Here is a 23,679-nt window from a genome sequence, read left to right on the forward strand (position 1 = left end):
CCTTTGGGCAGATTCCGAGCTCCCGCCCCAGCTTGAGCTGCCCCCATTGGCCATCTCTCTCCCCAGAACAGCATTCTGTGTCACTGCACCACAACTCCAGCAGCTGCTAGGGCCAGGACCACCGTTTCGAAATCTTCAAGGCCAGATGAGCCACTTCACCTAATAACATTACCGCTCACTCCACCAAGCGGACAAAGAGAATCAGATACTTCATATGAAGAAATGTGCAAGGAAGTCACTTGATCATCCACGTGTTCGACACGCTACAAAGTATTCATTCTGCCACATTGGGATGTAGCGTGTCTGGTAGGAGAGTCTTCTAGAATGTGGTGTGTCAGAAATCCAATAGTCTGCTTTTATTGACATATGTTCTCAGAACCAGTAGTTCCCATTGACTTTTGTTAGTGTTTTGAGTGTTCTGCCCTTCTGAAAATCAGGCTACTGTATATTGTGTATTAGTATCACTATCTTCTCCCCAGAAGGCCTTGACAGCTGTGAACCATCCCACTGTGAAGATTATGGAATATCAATGGAACTTTTTGATTTTTGCCTAAACTTCCTTTCATGCTCCCAAACATGTCCCTCCTTAGAGAATTTACTGAGTCCAGAGCTAAGATGCATTTCTTCAGGCCTATTGTCAGTAGTTGAAGGCTCTTTTAAAGATGGGTATTAGATATTACCTCTTTCTAGTTACTGACATCTCAGAAAAAGATGATCTTGAATTCTTATGGATCAGGGTTCTAACGGATAAACCACAAGATGGGGTTCTAGCTGGTGTCTGCTACTGACCCTAAATCACACCTAGGGAACAGGATCACCATCTCCTTATGCACCTATTTATAATGTTGGGGGAAGGGGGAGGAAGCTGAGTTATCATGGGAGGACTTCACTCTGCGTGACACATGCTGGTGGCCTCATGCTGTCAGTACTAAAACATCCTCAGAATTTCTAAATTCTCAACTCAAAAAAGTGTTACAGCCAACAAGCAGGAATTCTGTATCTTTGGCTTGACAAAGGGCTTGTCTACATGGAGCAGTAATGCGCACTAGAGAAATGTGATTTCTTAAAGCGCACCTGTTTGTTGCACTGGCCAACGTAGATACCCCAGCAGCTGTGAACTAATTGGTCCCTAGTGTGCATTAATGTAGTGCTGTTAATGTGTACTAGGGACCTTTTAACTTGCACTTGCAGAGTCTCTATATGGGCCAGTTAGCATGCAGCACATTGGTGTGCTTTAGAAATCACATTCCTCTAGTGCTGCTCTGTGTAGACAAGCCCAAATAGGAATTGTCCACGAAACTAAACATTTGTACTAGCTTAGATGCAAGTGATCATAACTTGATTACATTTGTTACATGCAAACAGAATAAAGTCTAAGCATGCATGCATGTATATAGCCAATTTCATAAAGCTGAAAGCAAACTGAAACTCAGTCAACTGGGAGAAATAATTTAAACAGAAATGTGGAAATAATTGGGAGCTGTTTCAGAATATATTAGTATATTAGCCCAAAAAGTCCCAATTGAGGAAAGCCACACTTTGAAATGAAGGCGGCTTAAAAAAATTATATATAACAAATGGAAGAAAGAGAATGTTGACAATTCATATAAATCAGAAGTTCAGAATCTTAGAAAATTTATGTTGGAAGAAAAGGACATAAGCTGTGCTGCCCATTTATCTTTCCCTTAAGTATATTGGGAACTAAAGGAATCCTAACAATGGTATTATTGGATGGAAATGGTAGAATTTCCAATAATGCAGAAAAAAATAGAAGCATTCAGAAATATTTCTGTTCTGTATTTTGGGGAGTGGGGCCGGGGGGGGGGGGGGGGGGAAGATGCAGTTACAGCATATGATAATAAGGAAACATTCCAACAGTAACCTGGGAGGAAGGATGTTACCCTGCAGCTATTAAAGTTAAACACTTTTAAATCACCAGGTCCATATAACTTCCATCCAAAAATTTCAAAAGAGCTGGTCAAGGAGCTCTCTAAACTGTTAATGTTGACTTTTCAATAACTCTTAGAACACTGGGGAGGTTGCTGAAGACTGGAAGAAAGCTAATGGTGTGCCAATATTTTAAAGGGTAAACAGGACAACCCGAATATAATTATAGGCCTGTCAGCCTGACCTCGATCCCAGGCAAAATAATGAAGTGGCTGATACCACACTAGATTAATAAAAAAAGATAATAAAATGAATGCCAGTCAACATGGGTGTATGGATAATAGATCCTGTCTATTTAACTTTCACTTTCTTTGAGGTTACAGGTTTGGTCAATATAAGTTGATGTAATATACTAAGACTTCTGTAAGGCATTTGAGTTGATACCACACAATATTTTGATTTTGATTTAAAAACTAGAATGATATAAAATTAACATGGCAAATGTTTAATGGATTAAAAACTGGCTAACTGACAGGTCTCAAAATGTAACTGTAAACAGGGACTCATCATTCATGCATCTTCGCAGGTAGGCTTGCTAACCTGGTGAGGAGGGCTTTAAACTAGGTTCGCTGGGGGATGTTGATCTAAGCCCAGAGGTAGGTGGGGGAGTGAGATACTGGGAGGAAATGCAAGGAGGAGGGTACAAGAGGGGAAGCCTCCTGATTCATACTGAGAAAGTAGGGCAATCGGCTAGTTTTCTTAGGTGCATGTACACGAACGCAAGAAGCCTGGGAAACAAGCAGGAAAAATTGGAAGTCCTGTCACAATCAAGGAGCTATGATGTGATTGGAATTACAGAAACTTGGTGGGGCAGTTCATATGACTGGAGCACTGTCATGGATGGGTATAAATTGTTCAGGAAGGACCGGTACGCGAGGAAAGGTGGAGGAGTTGCATTGCATGTAAGAGCAGTATGATTGCTCAGAGCTCCAGTTTGAAATTGGAGAAAAGCCTGTTGAGAGTCTTTGGGTTAAGTTTAGAGGCGAGAGCAACAAGGGTGATGTCGTGGTGCATGTGACCACCAGATCAGAAGGATGAGGTAGACGAGGCTTTCTTCGGACAACTAACTGAAGTCTCCAGATCACAGGCCCTGGTTCTAATGGGGGACTTCAATCACCCTGACATCTGCTGGGAGAGCAATACAGCAGTGCACAGACAATCCAGGAAGTTTTTGGAGAGTGTTGGGGACAACTTCCTGGTACAAGTGATGGAGGAACCAACTAGGGGGCATGATCCTCTTGACCTGCGGCTCACAAACAGGGAAGAATTGGTAGGGGAAGTAGAAGTGGGTGGCACTTGGGCAGCACTGACCATGAGATGGTTGAGTTCAGGATTCTGAAGAAAGGAGAGTAGCAAATACAGACCTCAGAAAAGCAGATTTAGACTCCCTTAGGGAACTGATGGGCAGGATCCCCTGGGAAGCTAATATGAGGGGGCAACGAGTCCAGGAGAGCTGGCTTTATTTTAAAGAAGCCTTATTGAGGGTGCGGGAACAAACCATCCCAAAGTGCAGAAAGAATACAAATATGGCAAGCGACCAGCTTGGCTTAACAGTGAAATCTTCGGTGAGCTTAAACTCGAAAAGGAAGCTTACAAGAAGTGGAAATTTGGACAGATGACTAGGGAGGAGTATAAAAATATTGCTCGAGCATGCAGGGGTGTAACCAGGAAGGCCAAGGCACAATTGGAGTTGCAGCTAGCAAGGGATGTGAAGGGTAACAAGAAGGGTTTCTACAGGTATGTTAGCAACAAGAGGAAGGTCAGGACAAGTGTGGGACCCTTACTGAATGGGGGAGGCAACATTGTGACAGATGATGCGGAAAAAGCTGAAGTACTCAATGCTTTTTTTACCTCGGCCTTCAGAGACAAGGGCAGCTCCCAGACTGCTGCACTGGGCAACACAGCATGGGGAGTAGGTGAGCAACCCTCCGTGGTGAAAGAACAGGTTAAGGACTATTTTAGAAAAGCTGGACATGCACAAGTCGATGGGTCCAGATCTAATGCATCAAAGTGTGCTGAGGGAGTTGATTGATGTGATTGCAGAGCCATTGGCCATTATCTTTGAAAATTTGTGGCGATCAGGGGAGGTCCTGGAGGATTGGAAAAAGGCAAATATAGTGCCCATATTTAAAAAAAGAAAAAAAAAGATCTCGGGGAACTACAGACTGGTCAGCCTCACTTCAGTCCCCAGCAAAATCGTGGAGCAGGTCCTCAAGGAATCCATTTTGAACCACTTGGAGGGGAGGAAGGTGATCAGGAACAGTCAACATGGATTCACCAAGGGCAAGGCATGCCTGACCAACCTGATTGCCTTCTATGATGAGATAACTGGCTCTGTGGATATGGGGAAAGCAGTGGACGTGATATATCTTGACTTTAGCGAAGCTTGTGATATGGTCTCCCACGGTATGTTTGCCAGCAAGTTAAAAAAGTATGGATTGGATGAATGGACTATAAGGTGGATAGAAAGCTGGCTAGGTTGTCGGGCTCAAGAGGTAGTGATCAAAGGCTCGATGAGTAGTTGGCAGCCGGTATCAAGCGGAGTGCCCCAGGGGTTGGACCTGGGGCCAGTTTTGTTCAACATCTTTATCAATGATCTGGATGATGGGATTAATTGCACCCTCAGCAAGTTCGTGGGTGACACTAAGCTGAGGGGAGAGGTAGATACGCTGGAGGGAGGGATAGGGTCCAGAGTGACCTAGACAAATTGGAGGATTGGGCCAAAAGAAATCTGATAAGATTCAACAAGGACAAGCGCAGAGTTCTGCACTTAGGAAGGAAGAATGCCATGCACCACTGTAGGCTGGGGACCGACTGGCTAAGCAGCAGTTTTGCAGAAAAGGACCTGGGGATTACAGTGGACGAGAAGCTGGATATGAGTCAACAGTGTGCCCTTGTTGCCAAGAAGGCCAATGGCATATTGGGCTGTATTAGTAGGCGCATTGCCAGCAGATCAAGGGAAGTGATTATTCCTCTCTGTTCGGTACTGGTTAGGCTGCACCTGGAGTATTACGTCCAGTTTTGGTCCCCCCACTGCCTTTCATAGTGAGATTCAAGGAGCTCAATCTATTTAGTTTAACAAAGGGAGGTTAGGGGATGACTTGATTACAGTCTATAAGTACCTACATAGGGAACAGATATTTAATAATGGGCTCTTCAGTGTAGCAGAGAAAGGCATAACATGATCCAATGGCTGGAAGTTGAAGCTAAACAAATTCAGACTGGAATTAGGTGTAAATTTTTAACAGAGTGAGTAATCATTGGAACAATTTACCAAGGGTCGTGGTGGATTCTCCATTACTGACTATTTTTAAATTGAGATTGGACTTTTTTCTAAAAGATCTAGTTCAAACAGGACTTAATTCAGGAAGTCCAATGGCCTGTGTCATACAGGAGGTCAGGCATGATGATAGGCATTCCATCTGTCTGTATAATCTAGTTTCTTTGTAGCACAATTAAATATTTTGGCTAACAACATTTAATGTTTTATAGCTCAAGAAGCTCATGGTCTGTGGAGAGCTCAGAGTATGTTGGTCTGCTTCTAATCACCTGGGAGATCAGGGGTGGGAAACACTTAAAATTGTGGGACATGAAGGATCCAAGAAGGAAAATTTCCAGTTTAAGATCAAACTTCCCTTCTTGACCAATAAATAAAGGTGGAACAGAGTCAAGTCTGCACATATACTCTATGATTTGGGCTATTTCCTGATGTTAAATGGCTTTTGTAAAAACAGAAAAATCCCTCTGAATATCTTTAAGAGTGAGATCTGCCGGCAGCCAGGGAGTTGAGTACCTTTAAACATTCGTCTCGGGCAGGTTAGATTTGATGTTCATCAGCAGTCAGTCTTAAAGTGGTGGTAAGCCTCTTTAAACTTTGCTGGGTCACTGTCCCTTGGTGGGATAATGGCCCATAGCCAGTGAGGGCTTTTAAATGTTTATACAAGCTAGCAATGTGTTGTGATTAAGCCAGAGCAATTTTTGTGCCTTGGGGAGCTCCTCTCTCATGCTGTTGAAGGACACTGCTCATAACAAAAAACAAATAAGCAGAAGGCAACTAGATAAATTACCAAGTGTCTAGAAGAGACTCTGGAGCCTTGTGGGCAGTGGGTTTCTTTATCACTGCTGGAGGTAGATCAGAAACATTCCGGAATCAGAGGCATGATGTGGTTTCTCTGGAATGTATGTTCATTGTGTGTGTATGATCCACATACAGCTCAAACTAAAGCAGATGGATGGCCAATGTCAAGAATTTTTACCATTTCAGTGATCAAATACATTTGTCAGTTGTCAAATATAACCCATTTTCGGAGAAGTTGGCGAGAAATAGGTTCTATTTTTCATTTGTCCTAAGCTATTTTGGGGGTGAAGGAGCTTCAAAGAAGCAATATCATGAGCGGATACCAGAAGAGAGGTTCAGATTATTATCCTTGTAAAACAAATGGCTGGCTAACATTTTGCACATCAGTAGCATCTTCCATCTGTGGCTCTCAGTGCTTTCCTACTAACCTTAATCTGTCTGCTTCATAGCCCCCTTGGCAGGTATGCCAGTACTATTCCCATTCTACTGGTAAGTAAACTGACACAGAGAAGGGAAATAATTTGCCCAAGTTAATTCTATGCTAGAGCCAAGAGCTGACCCCAGATCTCTGCCAATGATTTTGAAGGCTTCTATCACCTTAGCAGCTCCTATGTCTTGGCCTTGCACCTTGTTCTTCTTTGCACTAGGTGGGAATGATTTTTTTTAATCCAAACCATGTTGCTGGGGGGATGTTTAATTGGCTGTAGGGCAAGGAGCAATTACACTGGCAGGAAATGACCTTCAGACTTGTGGAAATGAGCAAAGCAGCTTGATTATGAAACAATGCAAACATAATCTGTGAAGTTGGCAAATTAAACACAAAACATGCCATAGAATGTTGGGATCTTGGCATGTCAGGCCATAAGTGAGCTGCTTTGGCAGAGCTGTCTGGTGGCCCTATGACTGATTTAGCAGTGGGTGCTTCAAACTAGGGGTAGTTTTTAATGAGTGAAGGGCTAAGTTTGCTGTATAGCAGGCGTGGGCAAACATTTTGGCCTGAGGGCCACATCTGGGTATGGAAATTGTATGGCGGGCCATGAATGCTCACAAAATTGGGGGTTGGGTTGTGGGAAGGGTGAGGGCTCTGGCTGGGGGTGCAGGCTCTGGGGTGGGGCCAGCAATGAGGAGTTCAGGGTATGGGAGGGTGTTGGGGTGCAGGGGCATGAGGGTTCTGGTTGGGGGTATGGACTTTGGTGTAGGGCTGGAGATGAGGGGTTGGGGGTTCAGGAAGGTGTTCCGGGCTGGGACCAAGGGGTTTGGAGGGTGGAAGGGGAATCAGGGTTGAGGCAGGGGGTTGGGGCATGGGAGGGGGTCAGGTGCAGGCTCCAGGCAGCGCTTACCTCAAGCAGCTCCCAGAAGCAGTGACATGTCCCCCCTCCAGCTCCTACACGGAGGCACAGCCAAATGGCTCAGCGCACTGCCCCTCCCGCAGGCGCCGCCTCTGCAGCTCCCACTGGACATGGTTCCCCTGGGCTGCCCCTGCACCGGGAGTGGAGGGGGGACATGCCCCTGATTCCGAGAGCCATGCCCAGCTGGAGCGCCAGAGCAGGGCAAGCCCCAGATCCCGCTCCTTGGCGGGAACTTGAGGGCCAGATTAAAACATCTGAAGGGCCGGCTGTGGCCCCCAGGCCGTAGTTTGCTCACCCCTTCTGTAGAGGTTTCATTGTACAAGTGTGTCACCTTTCTGTGGATCCCTTTCACAAAAAATCTGATACCCTGTGCTCTATTATATATACTGCTCCTTCATGTAGCAATTACTATAATCTCAGTTATGTGTAGATATCTGTTAGAGTGTTTTTAGAAAAACAAATGCAAAGACAAATCTGCTACCACATTTAGAAGTGATGATGTTATGGTGAGAGAGAGAAAGAAACTTCTGCACTAAATACCTGTATAGGCCAGGGGAAATGTGACAGAGCTGGCAGCCAGAGGACCATGAGTTCAGATCTTACTTCTACCAACTACTGTTTATCTTTCCACCCCAATCACTACCCTTATTATTGATGAAGACCTTGAGCCCCAACCGTAGATGGCAGTCAAGGATGAGCTACAGCCCCCCCCCCCCCCCCCCCCCCTTTTTTTTTTTGCAAAGTTACACAAAATCATTGTATGCACAGTGAGGAATAGAGCCCAGGTCTCTAACAAGGCAGACTTAAAACTTATCCAGCCAGCCACATTGCTTTTCAGAGTCATTGATCCAGTTCTGACTACGCTGTCTCTAGCCACTGAACCACACTCCCCTCTTAGGAACAGAATCTAGGATTTCTCATCTCATCTGACCTATTGGGAAAATGTGTGCCAAATCCTCCTCATGGTGGCTAGTTTAAGTGGGTAAGGGTCTGAGCTGGAGAATCTGAAGATCCAGCTTAAAATCCTGCTGCTGATGTACGTGGGAGATGCTGTGGCTGTATATCTTTCAAACACTGAGAGAACTTTTTTAAAACAGGTTTAAAACCTCCCTAATGTTCTGTCCTGCGTGACAGGATGCTTGTGAGGGACAGGAGTGTCATGGTGTCCAGCCATTATATTTTAGACTAGGAGGTCTTTTCCCGGTTACATACTCTAAGGTGAATTTCATCAGGCCCTGCCAACTTCAATACATCTAACTTAACTGGTTAAAGAATATTTAGATATTTCCCTGTTCTTTTCCTTCCCCCTTGTTGTTAATGTTTTGTTAAGCATCTGGTCAAAATTTTTTTAGCATGAAGACTAAAGCAAAATAGGGATTAAACACTTACGCCTTATTGGTGTAGTCTGTTATTAGCGCTCCTTCCCTGTTAAGGAGTCCAGTTTCTTGCCACAGTCTCATCCAGGCTGAGTTGGGGGCGGGAGGAGAGACCTCCATGAGAGAAGGCAGCTGCAGAAGCCGCATCAGATGGAGGGATCCAGGTCTTTCTGAGCACCAGGAGCTTGCAGGAGCAAGATATGAACAGGTTATAGAAGGCTGTGGCCCTTTTAGAGATGAAGTGAGCATTCCAGAGGCAGCAAGACAAAGGGAGGGTGTTGTAGGGTAAATACATCCCGTCATGCAATGTCAGGTCAGGGTCAAGGTCGCTACTCTCCTTTGCAGGGCAGCATGGCCAGAGTCAATAGGGCTGCCCATCTGTGCAGGGCAGTGTGACCTAGTGATCCAGAGTGTTTAATAACTGGGACAGCTCCGTCATTAATTTCTATGAGACATTGGTCCCCTGATCAGTTAGTGTCTTCTGGGGTATTCTGACCCAGGTGAAGATTTTTAGAAGCTTGGCAGCTATTGTGGGGGCCATGGCCATCTGCAACAGCACGGCCTCAGGGTACCGGGTCAATAATCCACCACTATGAGGATATACTGGCACCCAACCCACTCTTCTCCAGAGGCCCTATCAGGTCCATACCAATCCACTCAAAGGGGACCCCAACTACAGGGAGCAGTATCAGGGGTGCCCTAGGCGCCCCCTTTGGATTGGCGCGTTGGCACTCGGGGCAGGAGGTGCAAAAGTCCCAAACTTCGCAGTAGATACCTGACCAGAAATCCTCCCTGCCACCTGTTGCAGGGTCTTCTCACTCCCCAAGTGTCCTGCCCAGGGCGCTGAGTGCATTAGGCATAGTAAGCTGTGCTGGAACCTCTGCAGGACCAGCAATTGCCGGAATTCTTCCTGTGTTTGTGGTTCCTTAGCCAGCTGGTAGAGGCAGTCGTCATGTACCTCAAATTGGAGTCCTTGAGGTGGTCGTTGGCCAGCACCGTCCTCCTCCTTGGGGTCCGCCACGTGTTCCCAGGCTTGGCTCAGACTCTGGTCCTCCTCCCTCTGCTTCCTTAGGAAGTCTCTGTCAATGTCCAGTCAGCCTCCACCAGCGCCTCTGCCTTGGGGGGGTGCATATCCGTGTCTCTGGCCGGATGGAGGGGCCTTTGCCCAAGCAGTCCGGACCCTTGTTGCCCACTAGTTCCCTCTTTGCTGGCCTCACCTTGTCTTCCTTGGGTGGGGGATTGCTCCACTCTTGCACAATTTTGCAGAACAACCGCCAGTCGTGCCCCAAGATCACTGGGTAGGTCAGCATCAGGGCCAGGCCAACTTGGCATACCTCCTCACATCAGCCGCCCGCCGTCCTCAGCCAGGTGGTCGGGTATAGTCTTACATCTCCACGGATGGACAAGCGTTTGGCTGCACCTTGAGTTGACCAGGGCCATCACCGGGGAGCCATTCACCCACAGGGATACCAGGAGCTTAGCTGGGCACCTTTTCCTCGCCGGAGGCTGGCCACCTACACTTGGCCATAGCTACAATGGCCAGGGCCCTCCGGCAGGTGGTTCCAATGTCAAGACTGCAGGTCCCTCCCTGCAGATCTTCTTCCCCCCTTCTCCCCCAGGGGGAGGCTGGTCAATGGGACACCTTCTTGCTGGTATTAATACGGTTGCAGATGGCCTGGGTTGGTGCCGAGGACTTCCTGTCTCGGGACTGCGTGCCCCCTGATTCACCAGCTGACCCCAGGCTCTCCAGATTATGGACCCACATCTCAGACCCTTCAGCCGTCACGTATTCCTCCATTAAGGAATTGGCCTCTGCGAGGGTAGTTGGGCAATGTCCCCGAACCCACTCCTTCCCCCGGCTAGAGAGGATCTGGGTGAACTGATCCGGAGTGACAGTTTCCTCCACTTGGGGCCCGGTCAGCTCATTGCCCCGGGGCAGGTGAGGTGGCTGGTTGCAGCAGCGTCACCATCTTCTGTACCAGGCATTCCTGCTGCTGGGCAGCCATCTCCCATACCAGCTGTTGCTGCTGCTCTTGTTGCTCTGGACCAGCTGTTGCTGCATGGCCAGCTGTTGTAGCAGCTGCGCTGCTGTTGTTGCTGACTTTCCAGTAGCCATTTCAAAACCTTTTCTGTCTCCGTCGTTATCAAACCAGAACGGGGGGTGGGAGGTTTTGTCTCTGGCCCTCCCTGGTGCAGAACTTTCAGCAGGTTCTGGTTGTTGCCTGTGTTCTCCGCCAGTTGTCATGGGGTGAGTACGTCCTGTCATGAGGTGTTGTCGGGGTCAAGGTGGCTGCCCTTCAGCTCAGGGCAGTGTTGCCTAGTGGTCAGAGTCAGTAGGCAGGGCAGGCAGCCCTCACTGTCTAGGGTCCCACAGCCTCCTGGCTGGGGCAAGTCAGCAACAAGCTCGGGCTTTGTGGCCAAATGGGAGCACGCCACTACCCAGTGGTGGGGCTGGCGGCCAGGGGTAGGGGGACCAGGGCCCATCCTACTCCACAATGTCCCAGCCAAGGGCTCTATCAGTGGTGAGTGGTCCTGCCACTACCCCCTGGGATCAATATCTGGTTCCCCTGGATTATTTCCTACCCTGTCTTCCCGCTCTGTAGTGTGCAGGTTCTCAGTCTCCTTGGGGTGGTAGGCAGGCAAGGTTTCCAGTGACTCCTTTCCCCTGTGGGCCTCAACAGACAGCTAGGTACTCGCCAGGGTCTTGGCATGGCTGGTCTCTGCGGCAAGGGGCTCTGATAGCTTCTGAGCGGGAGCCTGCAACACATGTCCGCTCTCCTTCCCAGTCAGCCCAGTCTGAGTTGGGCTACCCTCTTTTATGGTCTGCCTTCAGTTGGAGCATGCTCAGTAAGGGCAAGAGGGCATGGCCTCCTCGGCCCACAGGGTATGGTTAACCCCGCAGGGCCAGTGTGGGGTAAGTACAGCCCATCACAGAAAGAGATGGGCATGGGGTTAGGAATCTTGGCACAAGAGGGGTGACAGAGGCCGATCTGGGAGGTGTAGAGAATGCAGATGGAGGGAAGGCCAGGGTTGGGCCAGTTGTCACCTAGATGCAAGGAGAAGGCAGAGGGAGATGAAGATATGGGATCTGGATTTGTGCTTGTGTTGAGGGGAGGGCGATTGGGGTGGAGAAGGGAAAAGCACTAGGTAGGTGGAAATTGCTGATAAACAAGTGGAACTGGAGCCGAGGGGGGATGAAGGGAGGAGGAGAGTACACACTACAATGCAGAAGAGCGGTTTGGGGAGACCCAGGAGCGAGTGGCAGATGGGACAAGATTTAGACAAAGTAAATGGGAACTGATCAAATCAATGGAAATTAGCTGATCTGTCAAGCGAGAGGTGAGTTACCATGGAGAAGGATAGTTATGAGATGCTCAAGTGACAGTTGAGTGAAAGCAGGAGCTGAATGATGTGACAAAGGGGTGTTGGATGCACCTGAGGACTCAGCAGCAGGAGGCAAAGAGGATGGTGGAGAAGTGAGGGAAAGTTAGAGGTTCCCAATCGTGAAGTACATTGAAATTTAAAAAAAAAAAATCATTAAGGTTAAAATGTACAGTAAGATACTAGGGTGATCACCATATAAAACCCTATAAATAAAAATATTCTCACTTTGTTTCTATAGATATTATCACTGGTATAGCAGTAGCTAACTCTTTTTTTTAGGTTTTTAGATGCCTTAGTATTCATGATTCACACTGTGGTTTATAGATCTCTGTAAGATGCCACCAGTGGTGCAAACACATTAAAAATTCTGTGCTGCAGAGAGGCAACCAGGAATTAAGAATGCATTAGCCCTGCTGCATAGGAGAGTAAAAGTTGGGGAAACTATCCCTTTCATCCCTCCAGTTTCTGCACCTTTGGCTGATGGAACATCAATAGTCTGCCATGCAGGTTCCTCTGGATTCCTGCTACAGGAAAGCATTGACTGTTGTATTCACCTTCTGGTAAACTGTTTTCTTTCTTCTGTGTAGTCCCTTTCTCCCCCCAAAGCTGTGTTGGAACTTTGTCATTCCCAGACATATCCTAGTTCTGGGATTCAGAAGTTCTCATGTCTTCTACTGAAAATATCTCCTAGCTGTATAAACATGTTTACTGCAAGTCCATATCCCATGCCTTATTCAGAGTAAATGCAACATGCTGCTGTTCGCGTGTGTGTGTGTGTGTAGCATTTGGGATGTTATGGTTCTTGATCTCAGTTCAGAGTCAGAATCTACCCCCTCCAATACCCATGATTTTTGTACAGTATGGTAACAGTTTCGTCTTGGAATTGTAGTTAAGTTGTCAGTGTGCTTCCCTTTTACATATAAGAACTGAGAATCTTTCACTACAGCTTATACCTTGCTGATACCAAATTCTCTTTCATGTAGAAAAATATCCTGAGACTCCTGTCTAGACCCAGGTAGTCAGGTAATGGGCAGGACAGCTCTTCTTACACTAGTTCGGCATAAGATTCAAAATTTTTCCATTCCCTGATACTCATCAAGTACCATGTGACAAAGTGGGAATTTTCTGTAATATTTTTATGAATCCTGTGTGTGCCTCGGTTTCCCCCGTGTTTTGCATGGCTACCCTGTGGCGGCAAAAAGGTCTATGTTCGGTCTCAGGGCTGGCTAAGAGACATGGGGGAGGGAGAGGTCTGAGCCTGAACAGGTCATCATAAAGGACTGGCTGAGAGCGACTCCGTATCAGTGGAAAATCTGAGAAGACACTGGAAAACCCAGTCACTAGGACATTAACACCTAACAACCAACAACCCAGAGGGAGATGGATTTCCCTACCCCTCATCAGGGAATCTGAGGAAAGACCCCAGCTCAAGAACAAAGAACTGGAATGTATGAGGTGGGGGGGATAAAGTGTTGGCCTCTCACCTGGGAACTGGCTAAGGAGGTCAGATAAAAGACAGAGAGCCAGAGACTGAAAATGCAGTTGCATTACAGCTTGGCTGGGGCTATGGGCTGACCAAAATGAACTATGCTTTAACTTTCATTTGTCTATGCTAACCTGTGGACTTCCTGTGCTGTGTTCTAGTGGATTAGTAAACCCAACTGTTTTGATATCACTGCCAGAGTCTCACTGTAAATATTTGGGAAGGTGCATTAAAGAGTGTACAAGTCTGTACCAGGAAACTCTCTGTTGGACATGCTGAACAGAGCTCACTGTGTGAAGCAGAAGTGCTGAAGCCCAGAGGTTCAGTCTGAGATGGTGGTGAGGCTGTGTGGCCTACCCTGTAGGAAGAGTGAGGTGCCTTGGGGGCCTGGCACAGCAAAAAGATTCCTCCAACAGACTGCTCCAAAGCTGGATGTGTAGCACCGATCTTGTAGCTCTGTGACACATGCCCACCTTCACCACTTCATTCAAGAGTTTATTAATAACCATGGTCCTTTGTTTGGTAAGGGATTTGCCTCTCTTTCTTCTCCTCCTCCCATTGTAAATGTATGTTTGTTAGGGAGACCCTCCTTGAAGGAGGAGGAGAAGAAAGAGAGGCAAATCCCTTATCAAACACTATTCTGGATCAGATCATGGCCCTACACTATTCTTCCAAGTCATTGGTAGTGTCAAATAGCTATCGTGTTTGTTTTGCTGTACAGGAAGAGGGTTTAACTATAGAACCATATTCACTCACAAAAAACTTTCTTAATGCATAGTTAGGGTAGTCCAGTGGTATTTTGTGCCCTTCCAGAACATTAAGTTCTGCAAAACACAGACTTCTAAAAACTGGGAAATACAAAGTTAAGGTACAAACCCATGCAAACTTAACTCTGCCCTGTTGGAGTTGGCTGGAGCCTCTGGGGATTATCTGCATGCACTCCCAACTACAATTACTATATTATGTGTAGGTTTCAGACTAGCAGCCGTGTTAGTCTGTATTCGCAAAAAGAAAAGGAGTACTTGTGGCACCTTAGAGACTAACCAATTTATTTGAGCATAAGCTTTCGTGAGCTACATGGTGAAAGCTTATGCTCAAATAAATTGGTTAGTCTCTAAGGTGCCACAAGTACTCCTTTTCTTTATATTATGTGTAGCTGTATTAATAGTGGAGGGATTAGCTGGAGCAGCTTGTCAGAGCTGTGATTGTGATACGAGGTGATCTTGGGCTGTGCCCCTCCAGGAGTGTGTGTGAGCCCCTGTCCCTGACTCCCATGTATGTCATCAAAGGAAAGAGATGCATAGAGTAATTGGGCTGGAAGGGGCCTTGAGAAGTCATTAAGTCCAGCCCCCTGCACTCAAGCAGGACCAGATAAACCTAGACCATCCCTGACATGTGTTTGTCCAACTTGTTCTTAAAAACTTCCAGTGATGGGGATTCCACAACCTCCCTTGTAAGCCTGTTCCAGAGCTTAACTTTCTTTGTAGTTAGTTAAGATATTAGGAAAAACTTTCTAAATCTCCCTTGCTGCAGATGAAGCCTATTACTACTTGTCCTATCCTGGTGGACGTGGAGAATAATAGATTACCATCTTCTTTATAACAGCCCTTAACATATGTGAGGTACATAGCCAAGACTTTCAGGGACGTGGTAGAATGGTCCCACACCCAGTCTGACAGCCTCTGTGCTGTTAAGGAGGACGAAAGTCTTGGGGAAGAAGTATATCAAGCTGGAGTGGGGGGAAACAATCCTATAGTTGGGACTTGCCTTCCAGACGATGTCATGATATCCTCTCACACTGAGGATACCCCTCCTGGTATAGGAACCCCTGTTGTTAGGAAGAGCCAGATAATAGTGATGGGGATTTGATTATTAGAATATAGATAGTTGGGTTTGTGATGACTGGGAGAACCATGTGGTAAATTGCGTGCAGGGTGCAAAGATTGCAGATCTCACAAGACATCTAGACAGGCGTATGTGCAGTGCTGAGGAGGAGTTCAGGTACATGCCATGCAACCTTAACTCTGCCCTCTTTGGGTGACTCCCCAATACACACATTTGCACCTACCTTTGCATTACAGGAGCTACCTCTTTCAGATGATCTGGAACCATCAGATTGTTTATTATCTGACCTGTGGTAACTGCAGGGATTTTATTTTTTATGATCCTGGTTCACACTGTCTAGCTGGGTCTCTTTTCAAATTAGATAATTAATTGTTTGGGGGCAGAGACAATATCTCGGTACCATAGCTAGTACAATGGGTCCCGATCCTAGCTGAGGCCTTTGGGCACTATTGCAATGTTAGTTGTGTGTGTGTTTGTTTTTTTGTTTTGGTCTGTAAGTTTGTCAATGCAAATGCTCTAGGTTACTGTTGCAGTGCCCCCTGGGTATATTCATTCACTGCCCTTACTCAAGGCGAGGACTGTGCTGGGCTGCTCCCTGTTTGAGGAACACTCTAGACTGGAATAACATTTTAAGATCAAAGTAATTGCTGATTTGTCTGACAGTATCAATCTTCATTTGGAGTGCTTTGCTGCTTTTGACTTCCTAACTGTTTTGCACCACTGGTTTCCCATCCATCTGTTACTGGCAAATCACAATTGAGATCAGAAGTGTAAGGACTACAGTAAAAATATTTAGCACTAAAACAGCATTTTCATTTTCCAAAGTGCTTCATAAGTATTAACTCCACCACCACCCACCACACCACGTGGGAAGAAGAGTATTGTTTTCTTTTGCAGAGGTAGAAAGTGAGCCAGATTGGTTGGGTGACTGTCCCAGGCTGCAGAGGGATCCAGATGGGAACTTCTAGCACATCACGCAGTGGGTTCCTGATTCTGATGCAGGTCTCTGGAGGCTACTGTACTGCAAATATTAAATCCTAGTCAGAGCTCAGCACCAGGTTATGATGTTGCCCCCCACGAAACCATACTCTTACGTTCTCTGATATAGTTATGCAGAGGCCACTGCATCCAAATGGAGAGGATTTTCCACTAGTGTACTAAAACACTCAAGTGATTGGCTGCCTCCTCCCTTCAGTCTAGTTGGTGGTATCTGTTTCAGTCTCAAGATCAGGAACCTAACTCGAGGTGCCTTTAAAAGATGCTTTAGTCACCTTTACCTTCTATCTTTAAAGGAAGAGACTGGTCCCTTTATTTATAATAGGACTTACATCAGCAATCTGAAGTGATGGGACATCAGTGAATTATGGAACTTCTCTCACTTTCTGACGTGCCACTGTCTGAACAGCAAGCAGCTATTTCTCTGTTCAGTGTGTATTCGACTGATAAATACACTGCTCTGTATTAAGGCAACCAGTAGAATATTTTGTTACTTCCATCATAATGAATACTGTCTTGTTTTCGTGTTAATGGTTTGGTTAACGCCTTTACCAATTTCTCCTCATCTCCCCTTGTTCTGTTTCAGATGCATCCACTGGGACTGTGTAATAGCAATGATGAAGAGGACTTGTATGAATATGGTTGGGTAGGAGTGGTGAAACTGGAACAGCCTGAATTGGAGCCTAAACCATGCCTCACTGTCCTGGGCAAGGTAAGGGGAAAAAATGACCACCAATACTTTGTATAAATGGAGCTTGCAACTCTGTTTCTAGAAGGGGATAGTCCCTTCTTGTGACAAATGAGAAAAACTAGAGGAAACGTTTTTTTCCCAAACAAATCCTTTATAAGGTCTCCCATGGGATATGCCACTAGTGCCAGGCTTGAAAAAGGGCATCTCAGATATGGAAAATGGCTGGGGGAGAGGAAAGACTTGGGCAAAATAGGGCATTTAGTTCAAGGAGGAGTTTCAGCAAAGTATTGTGCTCTGCTGGTGGTGGTCTCTGCAGTTATGCAGGGGGTGCATAAAAAGGGCAGAATGGGGAGTTTCATGGACTCTAAGGCCAGAAGGGACTATTGTGATCACTTAGTCTGACCTGCTGTATAACATAGGTCAGAACTTTCCCAAAATAATTCCTGGAGCAGATTTTTTAGAAAAATATCCAATCTTACTTCAAAAATTGTCGGTTTTGGAGAATCTACCAAGACCCTTGGTAAATTGTTCCAATGGTTAATTACTCTCACTGTCCAAAATGTGCACCTTATTTCCAGTCTGAATTTGTCTATCTTCAACTTCCAGCCATTGGATCAAGTTAGAGCTTTCTCTGCTAGACTGAAGAGCTTATTATTAAATATTTCTTCCCCATGTAGGATTTTATAGACTGTAATCAAGTCACCACTTACCCTTCTCTTTGTTAAACTAAATATATTGAGCTCTTTTCTGGGAGTTTTGTGATGACATAAGGCATGAAAAATTTGGCAGATATGTACTAGCTGGGGGTTAATATGAAAGATGTAGGGAGGAGTGAGGGATCAGAAAAGACCTGAGGCAATGTCCTGGTGAAAAGCCCAGGACTCTACTGCTGGGCAGTGGGTAGGGTACTGGGAGGTGTATGTCCCTGGGCCCTGTTCAGGGACTCAGTCACTTGTACCAGTCTTTGGCTACTAGTTCCTTTCCCAGCCTTCTCTGGCAGATGGAAAATGGGAGAACCCTTCCTGCCACGCCTCTCGCCTCCTTCCTGCCCCCCCACCCCCACCCTGGCAATACCAGGGCCTCCGGGTTATTTGGGTTGTGGTGGGAGTATATCTTTCTGACTTTCACCAGAGTAGGGAGTTTCTTTGCTTCTTCTCCACTGTCCTGTCTACTAGAAGAGCAGGAGAGTCTTTTGCTATTCTGTCCATCCCCAATCTCTCTGTTGCCTTGAAGGTGTCTGAGCTATTGTACCCTACCCTTTTTCCTTTTTGTGAGTTCTCCTCTCCAGAGGATAGCTCCAGTGACTCAGCTATAACTCAGGGCTATAGCAATCCAGCAGCAACAGTACTATAGAACTGACTTGATTCTTGGGAGTTTCACTACAGACCACAGGATTCTGAATAGGAGCCATAAAACTTACCAGTCATGTTAACTTCATGTTGCCACTGGACAAGGCTCTGAGCAGCAGCTGGGGCACTAGAATTACTCTGATGGTAACTTTAGACTAGAAGACTCCAAACTCTGTGTCCTCAGTTCTGCTATCCTGGTTCAGTGTCCAGGTCTCTTGATCTTCCAGCCAAAGTCCTGCTTGACCATTTATATTCTAGGATTAGTGTTTTTGAAAGACTAATGTTTAAACAAGAGATGACATTATAGATGCAGTTGGAAGTAACACCTAGCTGAGGTTGTTTAATGCTTTCCATTATAAGACCTTGTTTTACAGCCCTGGCTGTCTTGAGACTAAATGTTTTTTAAAAGCTTCAGCAAAAACTGTTTAGCATTTCCAAGAACAAGGTTAGGGGAAATGAGCTTAGCCCATTTTAAAAAAGGTCTTGCAACCTTTTCATTGAGAACTTCTAGTGCTCCATACATTGGATCAAGGAGTTGAAATGTGATGTGTGGAGGGTGCCATGGTGTCAGAGAGATGCCTTTGTCATCCCTGTGAAAATACAACCAAATTTAGCTGTTATATGCTTCTGAAAATCACCATTTCTCCATGATCTGTAGAGATTTGCTAGAGGTTGGGAGCAAAGTTCCCTGAACATTGTCTGCACTGAGCATGCTCCAGTCCATGATTGTAGTAGCTGAGCAGGACTTTCCTTGCATTGGTTCTGCCAGGCAGCGCTGGGATCATGTGGTGCAAGGCACAAGAAGTAAGAGCAGAGAGACTAACTTTTTTGTGCTCTCAGTGCTCACACTGCAGGTGCCCAGGCAGCAGGGAGGAGAAAGGGAAAGCATCCTGACTCAAATGCCAAGTGTTGAGGAGTAGGTTTCGTTGGGGTCAGACTGTGAGGGCTGTAACCCCTAGAGAACACTCTTCTCCAGAACTTGCAACTAAAACCAGGATATCAGAGCCCCCACATTCCTCTGCTGTCGAGCAAAGAGCTGTGAAAATTTCTGTCAGAGTGTGAATCTCATCCCCCTCTGGTGTCAGGGCCTCATAGAGGATAACAGCCTTCTACTGCTCCCAGTCATCATTGGCTCAAGTGGTAGAAGTCCGTGCTATGGATTAAAAGGTTCCTACCCTGCTGATGACATATGTGGAGGTCTGTATTGCTCCATGTAATGGAATTTTTATTTTTGTTTGATTTTTATAAAAATTTAGGAAGTTACATACAATTAAACTATATTAAAGTTGAAAAGTCAAGCACTCAAACTTTTAAAAATGCCAATATTAAGGTTGCCTGTGCAACCTTAATTCAGCTCCTTGTGTATATAAATTGTGATTGTATGTGATCATATGATTAAAAACAATTTTTGCAACAGCACCCCTCCCTCACTCAGTTTATAGGATAGATCGGGGTGGGCAAACTTTTTGGACCGAAGGCCACATCTGGGTGGGGAAATTGCATGCAGGGCCATGAATGTAGGGCTGGGGCGGGAAGTTGGGGTGCGGGAGGGAGTGCGGGTGTGGGAGGTGGTGCGGTATGTAGAAAAGGGCTCAGGGCAAGGGGTTGGGGTACAGGAGCAGTGCGGGGTGCAGGAGAGGGCTCAGGGCAGGGGGTTGAGGTGCAGGAGGGGTGCGGCAGGGGGCTCAGGGCAAGGGGTTGTGGTGCAGGAGGGGTGCGGCAGAGGGCTCAGGGCAGGGAGTTGTGGTGCAGGAGGAGGCTCAGGGCAGGTGGTTGGGGTGCAGGAGAGGTTCGGGGTGTGGGCTCTGGTCCGGCACTGCTTACCTGGAGTGGCTCCAGGGTGGCAGCAGTGCACCGCGGGGCTAAGGCGGTCTCCCTGCCTGCCCTGGCCCTGTGCCGCTCCCGGAAGTAGCCGGCACCACATCCCTGCGTCCCGTGGCACGGTGGGGGGGGGGTGGCAATCCGCGGGCCGTAGTTTGCCCACCCCTGGGATAGATGGTGCTCTGGAAATGAATCTGTGTTGCGTAGTGGATGAGCCTATAGGTTATAGAACCCCCGCCTCATTTGCTGAAGTATTGAAAAGTGTATCAGGAAGGAGATGGTATTGTAGAAAGAGGAAAAGATGAGTTAATTTTGCAGCTGAGTTAATCTGATGCCACCCTAGAACACTGAATTCTATCCCTGTTGGTGCCACAGAGTTTCTATGTGATGCGTAGCAAGTTATTTAAACCAAACTTTTCACAGCTGGCCTCCATTTCTGGGTGTCTGACTCAAGATAGCTGAGGTCTGATTTTTGGAAGTGCTGAGTGCTCAGAACAACAATTGTGCTTTCACTATATAAAGTACAATACACATGCTCTAAAAACAAAGAATCAACTAAAAAATCTGGCCCCCTAGGCATCTTAAGTTGGGAACCCAAATAATGGACGTTTTAGGCAATTTTGGCTTTAATCTCTGTGCCTCCATTCCTTGTCTGCAAATTGGGAATAATATCACCTTACCTTAGAGGAATGTTGTGCAGATAAATTCATTGTTGTGGCGACACTGTGGTGATGGTCATTATAGAAAAGTTTGTGAAGATATTAATAATTCTGCATTCAGTTCAGGGTTTGACTTGTGTGCAATAAATAAGGCCTGAAGCCACATAACGAATAAGGATTAAAAAATTTTGAATGAGTCAACACCATCCAGACTGTGCACTGAATGAAGCAGGAGTCCTCTTGTGCGGGAGGGGGGGAAACATATAACTGAAGATATCGTAATGCGTACACACAAGGAGGCTGAATTAAGATGTTCATGGAAAACCTTAATTCTGGCATTTTCTAACCTTTGAGTCCTTGAGTTTGCGACCTTAATACTCTTTCAGTGTGCATTTATGTATGTAATTAAAGTATAGAATGACATTGGTTTGCAGAGTCAGTTATTTCTCCATTCTACATCTCTGACGTTTATAGCCCATTACATTTTTATGATTTGTGGTGAATTGTTATTTCTCATTATGCTGAAGGCTGATCCTGGAATTGGGCAGATGCAGTGATGGAGCATGCTTAACATTCCTGTGACAGAAATAATTTCAGGAGCATTGCTCCAATCTGCTATCATGGCCTTTCCCCTGACTACTAGGGCTTCTCCCACACTAAAACAATTAAAGCCACCCATCTTTCAGGGAGTGAGAGAAAGTGTGGGGGCCTGAATATGCCTTCCAAGCTTCAGATACCTTTGATTTCAGCTGTGCCAAAGCAACTTGTTCGCTGTGTTTTATTAAGCCATTTGAGGATCCTCCCTGTCCTCATTTCTCACAATTGATGTCACACCTTCCCCCAAACATCTTGCAGATGGCATCCACTAAAGGTAATTGTCTCATTGCCCTGCTGTCCAAGCTTGGTTTTCACTGAATCCTGAGACACCAAGGAAGAAGTGTTCAAAGGCTTTGTTTTTTGGCTATGGAGTCAGACATTTCCACAGCACATTGGTATCTGAAATGCAGTGGATCTCCCATAAACCAGGATTTAAAGGACTCCTGCCTTTTTTTATTAAGTGCTGGCAGATTTAGTCTCTTTACTCCTTATCTTAGACACAAATCTCATAATACAATTTCCAGTATAGATTCAAAGGTTAGAAGTGTGGAAAGGGCAGACACAAGCCTGAGAGTCTTGTTGCAAACTCAGTTGGGGGTTCTGCATTGCAAGGATTTGGAACAAGGCTTGTGCTGTCTAATAATTTGTATAGCACCTTTCATGAATTCTAAGGTTCTGTACAGGGCATAAAAGATAGTACAAACCAGAATACAGCAGACTAAAAGAAACAAAGTTTAGATTTTAAACAAAACTAGGTCATAGTGATCAGTTTCCTGGGAAGAATAAATGGCTTAGGTTCTGTAAGCATGTGCATGGAACAGTAAGAACATCTGTAAGTGTCAAAAAGATAATTTTGCAGCTTTACAGGTATGCATTTGCTGATGTCTGAATAAAGGAGCAGGAGATGAAAAAAGGAACAATGAAAAATCAAATGATCTATGGAATTTGGACAGAATGTAAGCCAAAAAGGGATGAGGCAAGAAGACCAACAACGTGAGAGAGACAAGCTCTTGAGCCACTCAGACCTTAGTGTCCAGACCTGAAGAATAGCCCTGTGTGGCTCAAAAGCTTGTCTCTGTCACCAACAAAAGTTGGTCCAATAAAAAATATTCCCTTACCCGCCTTGTCTCTCTAATACTTGTATATAGGAAGAGGTGATGGAGCCTAAAATCATAAACTTCTGGTTTTTCATTTATGTTAAATGCTAAAAAATTCTTGAATACCTAACTACTGATCTCAGCCAGAGAGCATGAAATTAGGAGAGAGACATCCTCAGGATAAACCAGAAAGAACCTGTCTCTACGTCTTCTGCATGCAGAAAGTAATTAGATCCCTGACAATTAAAGCATCAAGTGTCTGCAGATATAGAGGAAAAAAGCAGTAGCTTAAGAAGAGAGGTCTGTGGAACATTCCGTAAGAAGATCAAAAGATTAATGTGAGTTTTTGCCATCAGCTACACAAAAGAATAATCTTTGAGCAATTGTAGGGCTCAAGTCATGAGTGGGAAACTCAGATGCAACGTAGCTGGCAACCCTTGCATAACTAGCTAGTGGCCAGGATTGGGACTGGCAGACAGCATTTCACCTGCATGTCACCAGTGACCACCGTGAATCCTGAGCAGGTTGGTTGTGACAGACAATTACCATCTGATAGCTTTTTGGCCTATATGGAACGACTGTGGGCTCAGTCCAGTTCCCAGTAGAAAGGTGAACCCACCACAGACCTACCACCATAATTGTCATTAATTGCTTCCTGCTGTTGGTAGTCTTAAAAAGGACACTAAAGAGACATGGAAACTCTTTTTTTCACCCTTATTGTTAATCCCGCCACATCAGGGCTGAGGCATGTTGGCAGATGGTGCATGGTGGAAGCTTGCATTATCACTGCCTTGGCTGTTCTGGTTCTGTGTATAAACAGAGAATTCTAGTCTCCAGGGCTTTCAAACCAGTAATTTTCATTAGCACTGAACACATGGACAGATGTGGGGACACACACTATGAGCCTCAAAAGCCAATCTGTGGGAATAATGTGTTTTAAGCATCTAATCAACCTAACTGTAGAAACCAGTGTGACTACAGTATCTGTCAAGGCTAAGAAAAATGAG

General features: G+C 45.8%; 1 protein-coding gene across 4 annotated transcripts in view; it reads left to right on the forward strand.

Moving 5' to 3' along the window:
* ZNRF3 (zinc and ring finger 3) overlaps nt 1-23,679 on the forward strand; it is a 215,182-nt gene that overhangs the window by 125,026 nt on the left and 66,477 nt on the right. For 3 of the 4 annotated variants that reach the window (XM_043529314.1, XM_037878693.2, XM_037878692.2), the window contains exon 2: nt 17,045-17,170. In XM_043529314.1, coding sequence (XP_043385249.1) covers nt 17,045-17,170 — 126 coding nt within the window. Of the gene's footprint in view, nt 1-17,044; nt 17,171-23,679 lie in introns of those variants that run through there. The other variant, XM_043529315.1, reaches the window with a different exon arrangement.

The sequence above is a fragment of the Chelonia mydas genome, chromosome 15 (assembly GCF_015237465.2).
Source record: "Chelonia mydas isolate rCheMyd1 chromosome 15, rCheMyd1.pri.v2, whole genome shotgun sequence".
In the NCBI taxonomy this organism is placed as follows: domain Eukaryota; kingdom Metazoa; phylum Chordata; order Testudines; family Cheloniidae; genus Chelonia; species Chelonia mydas.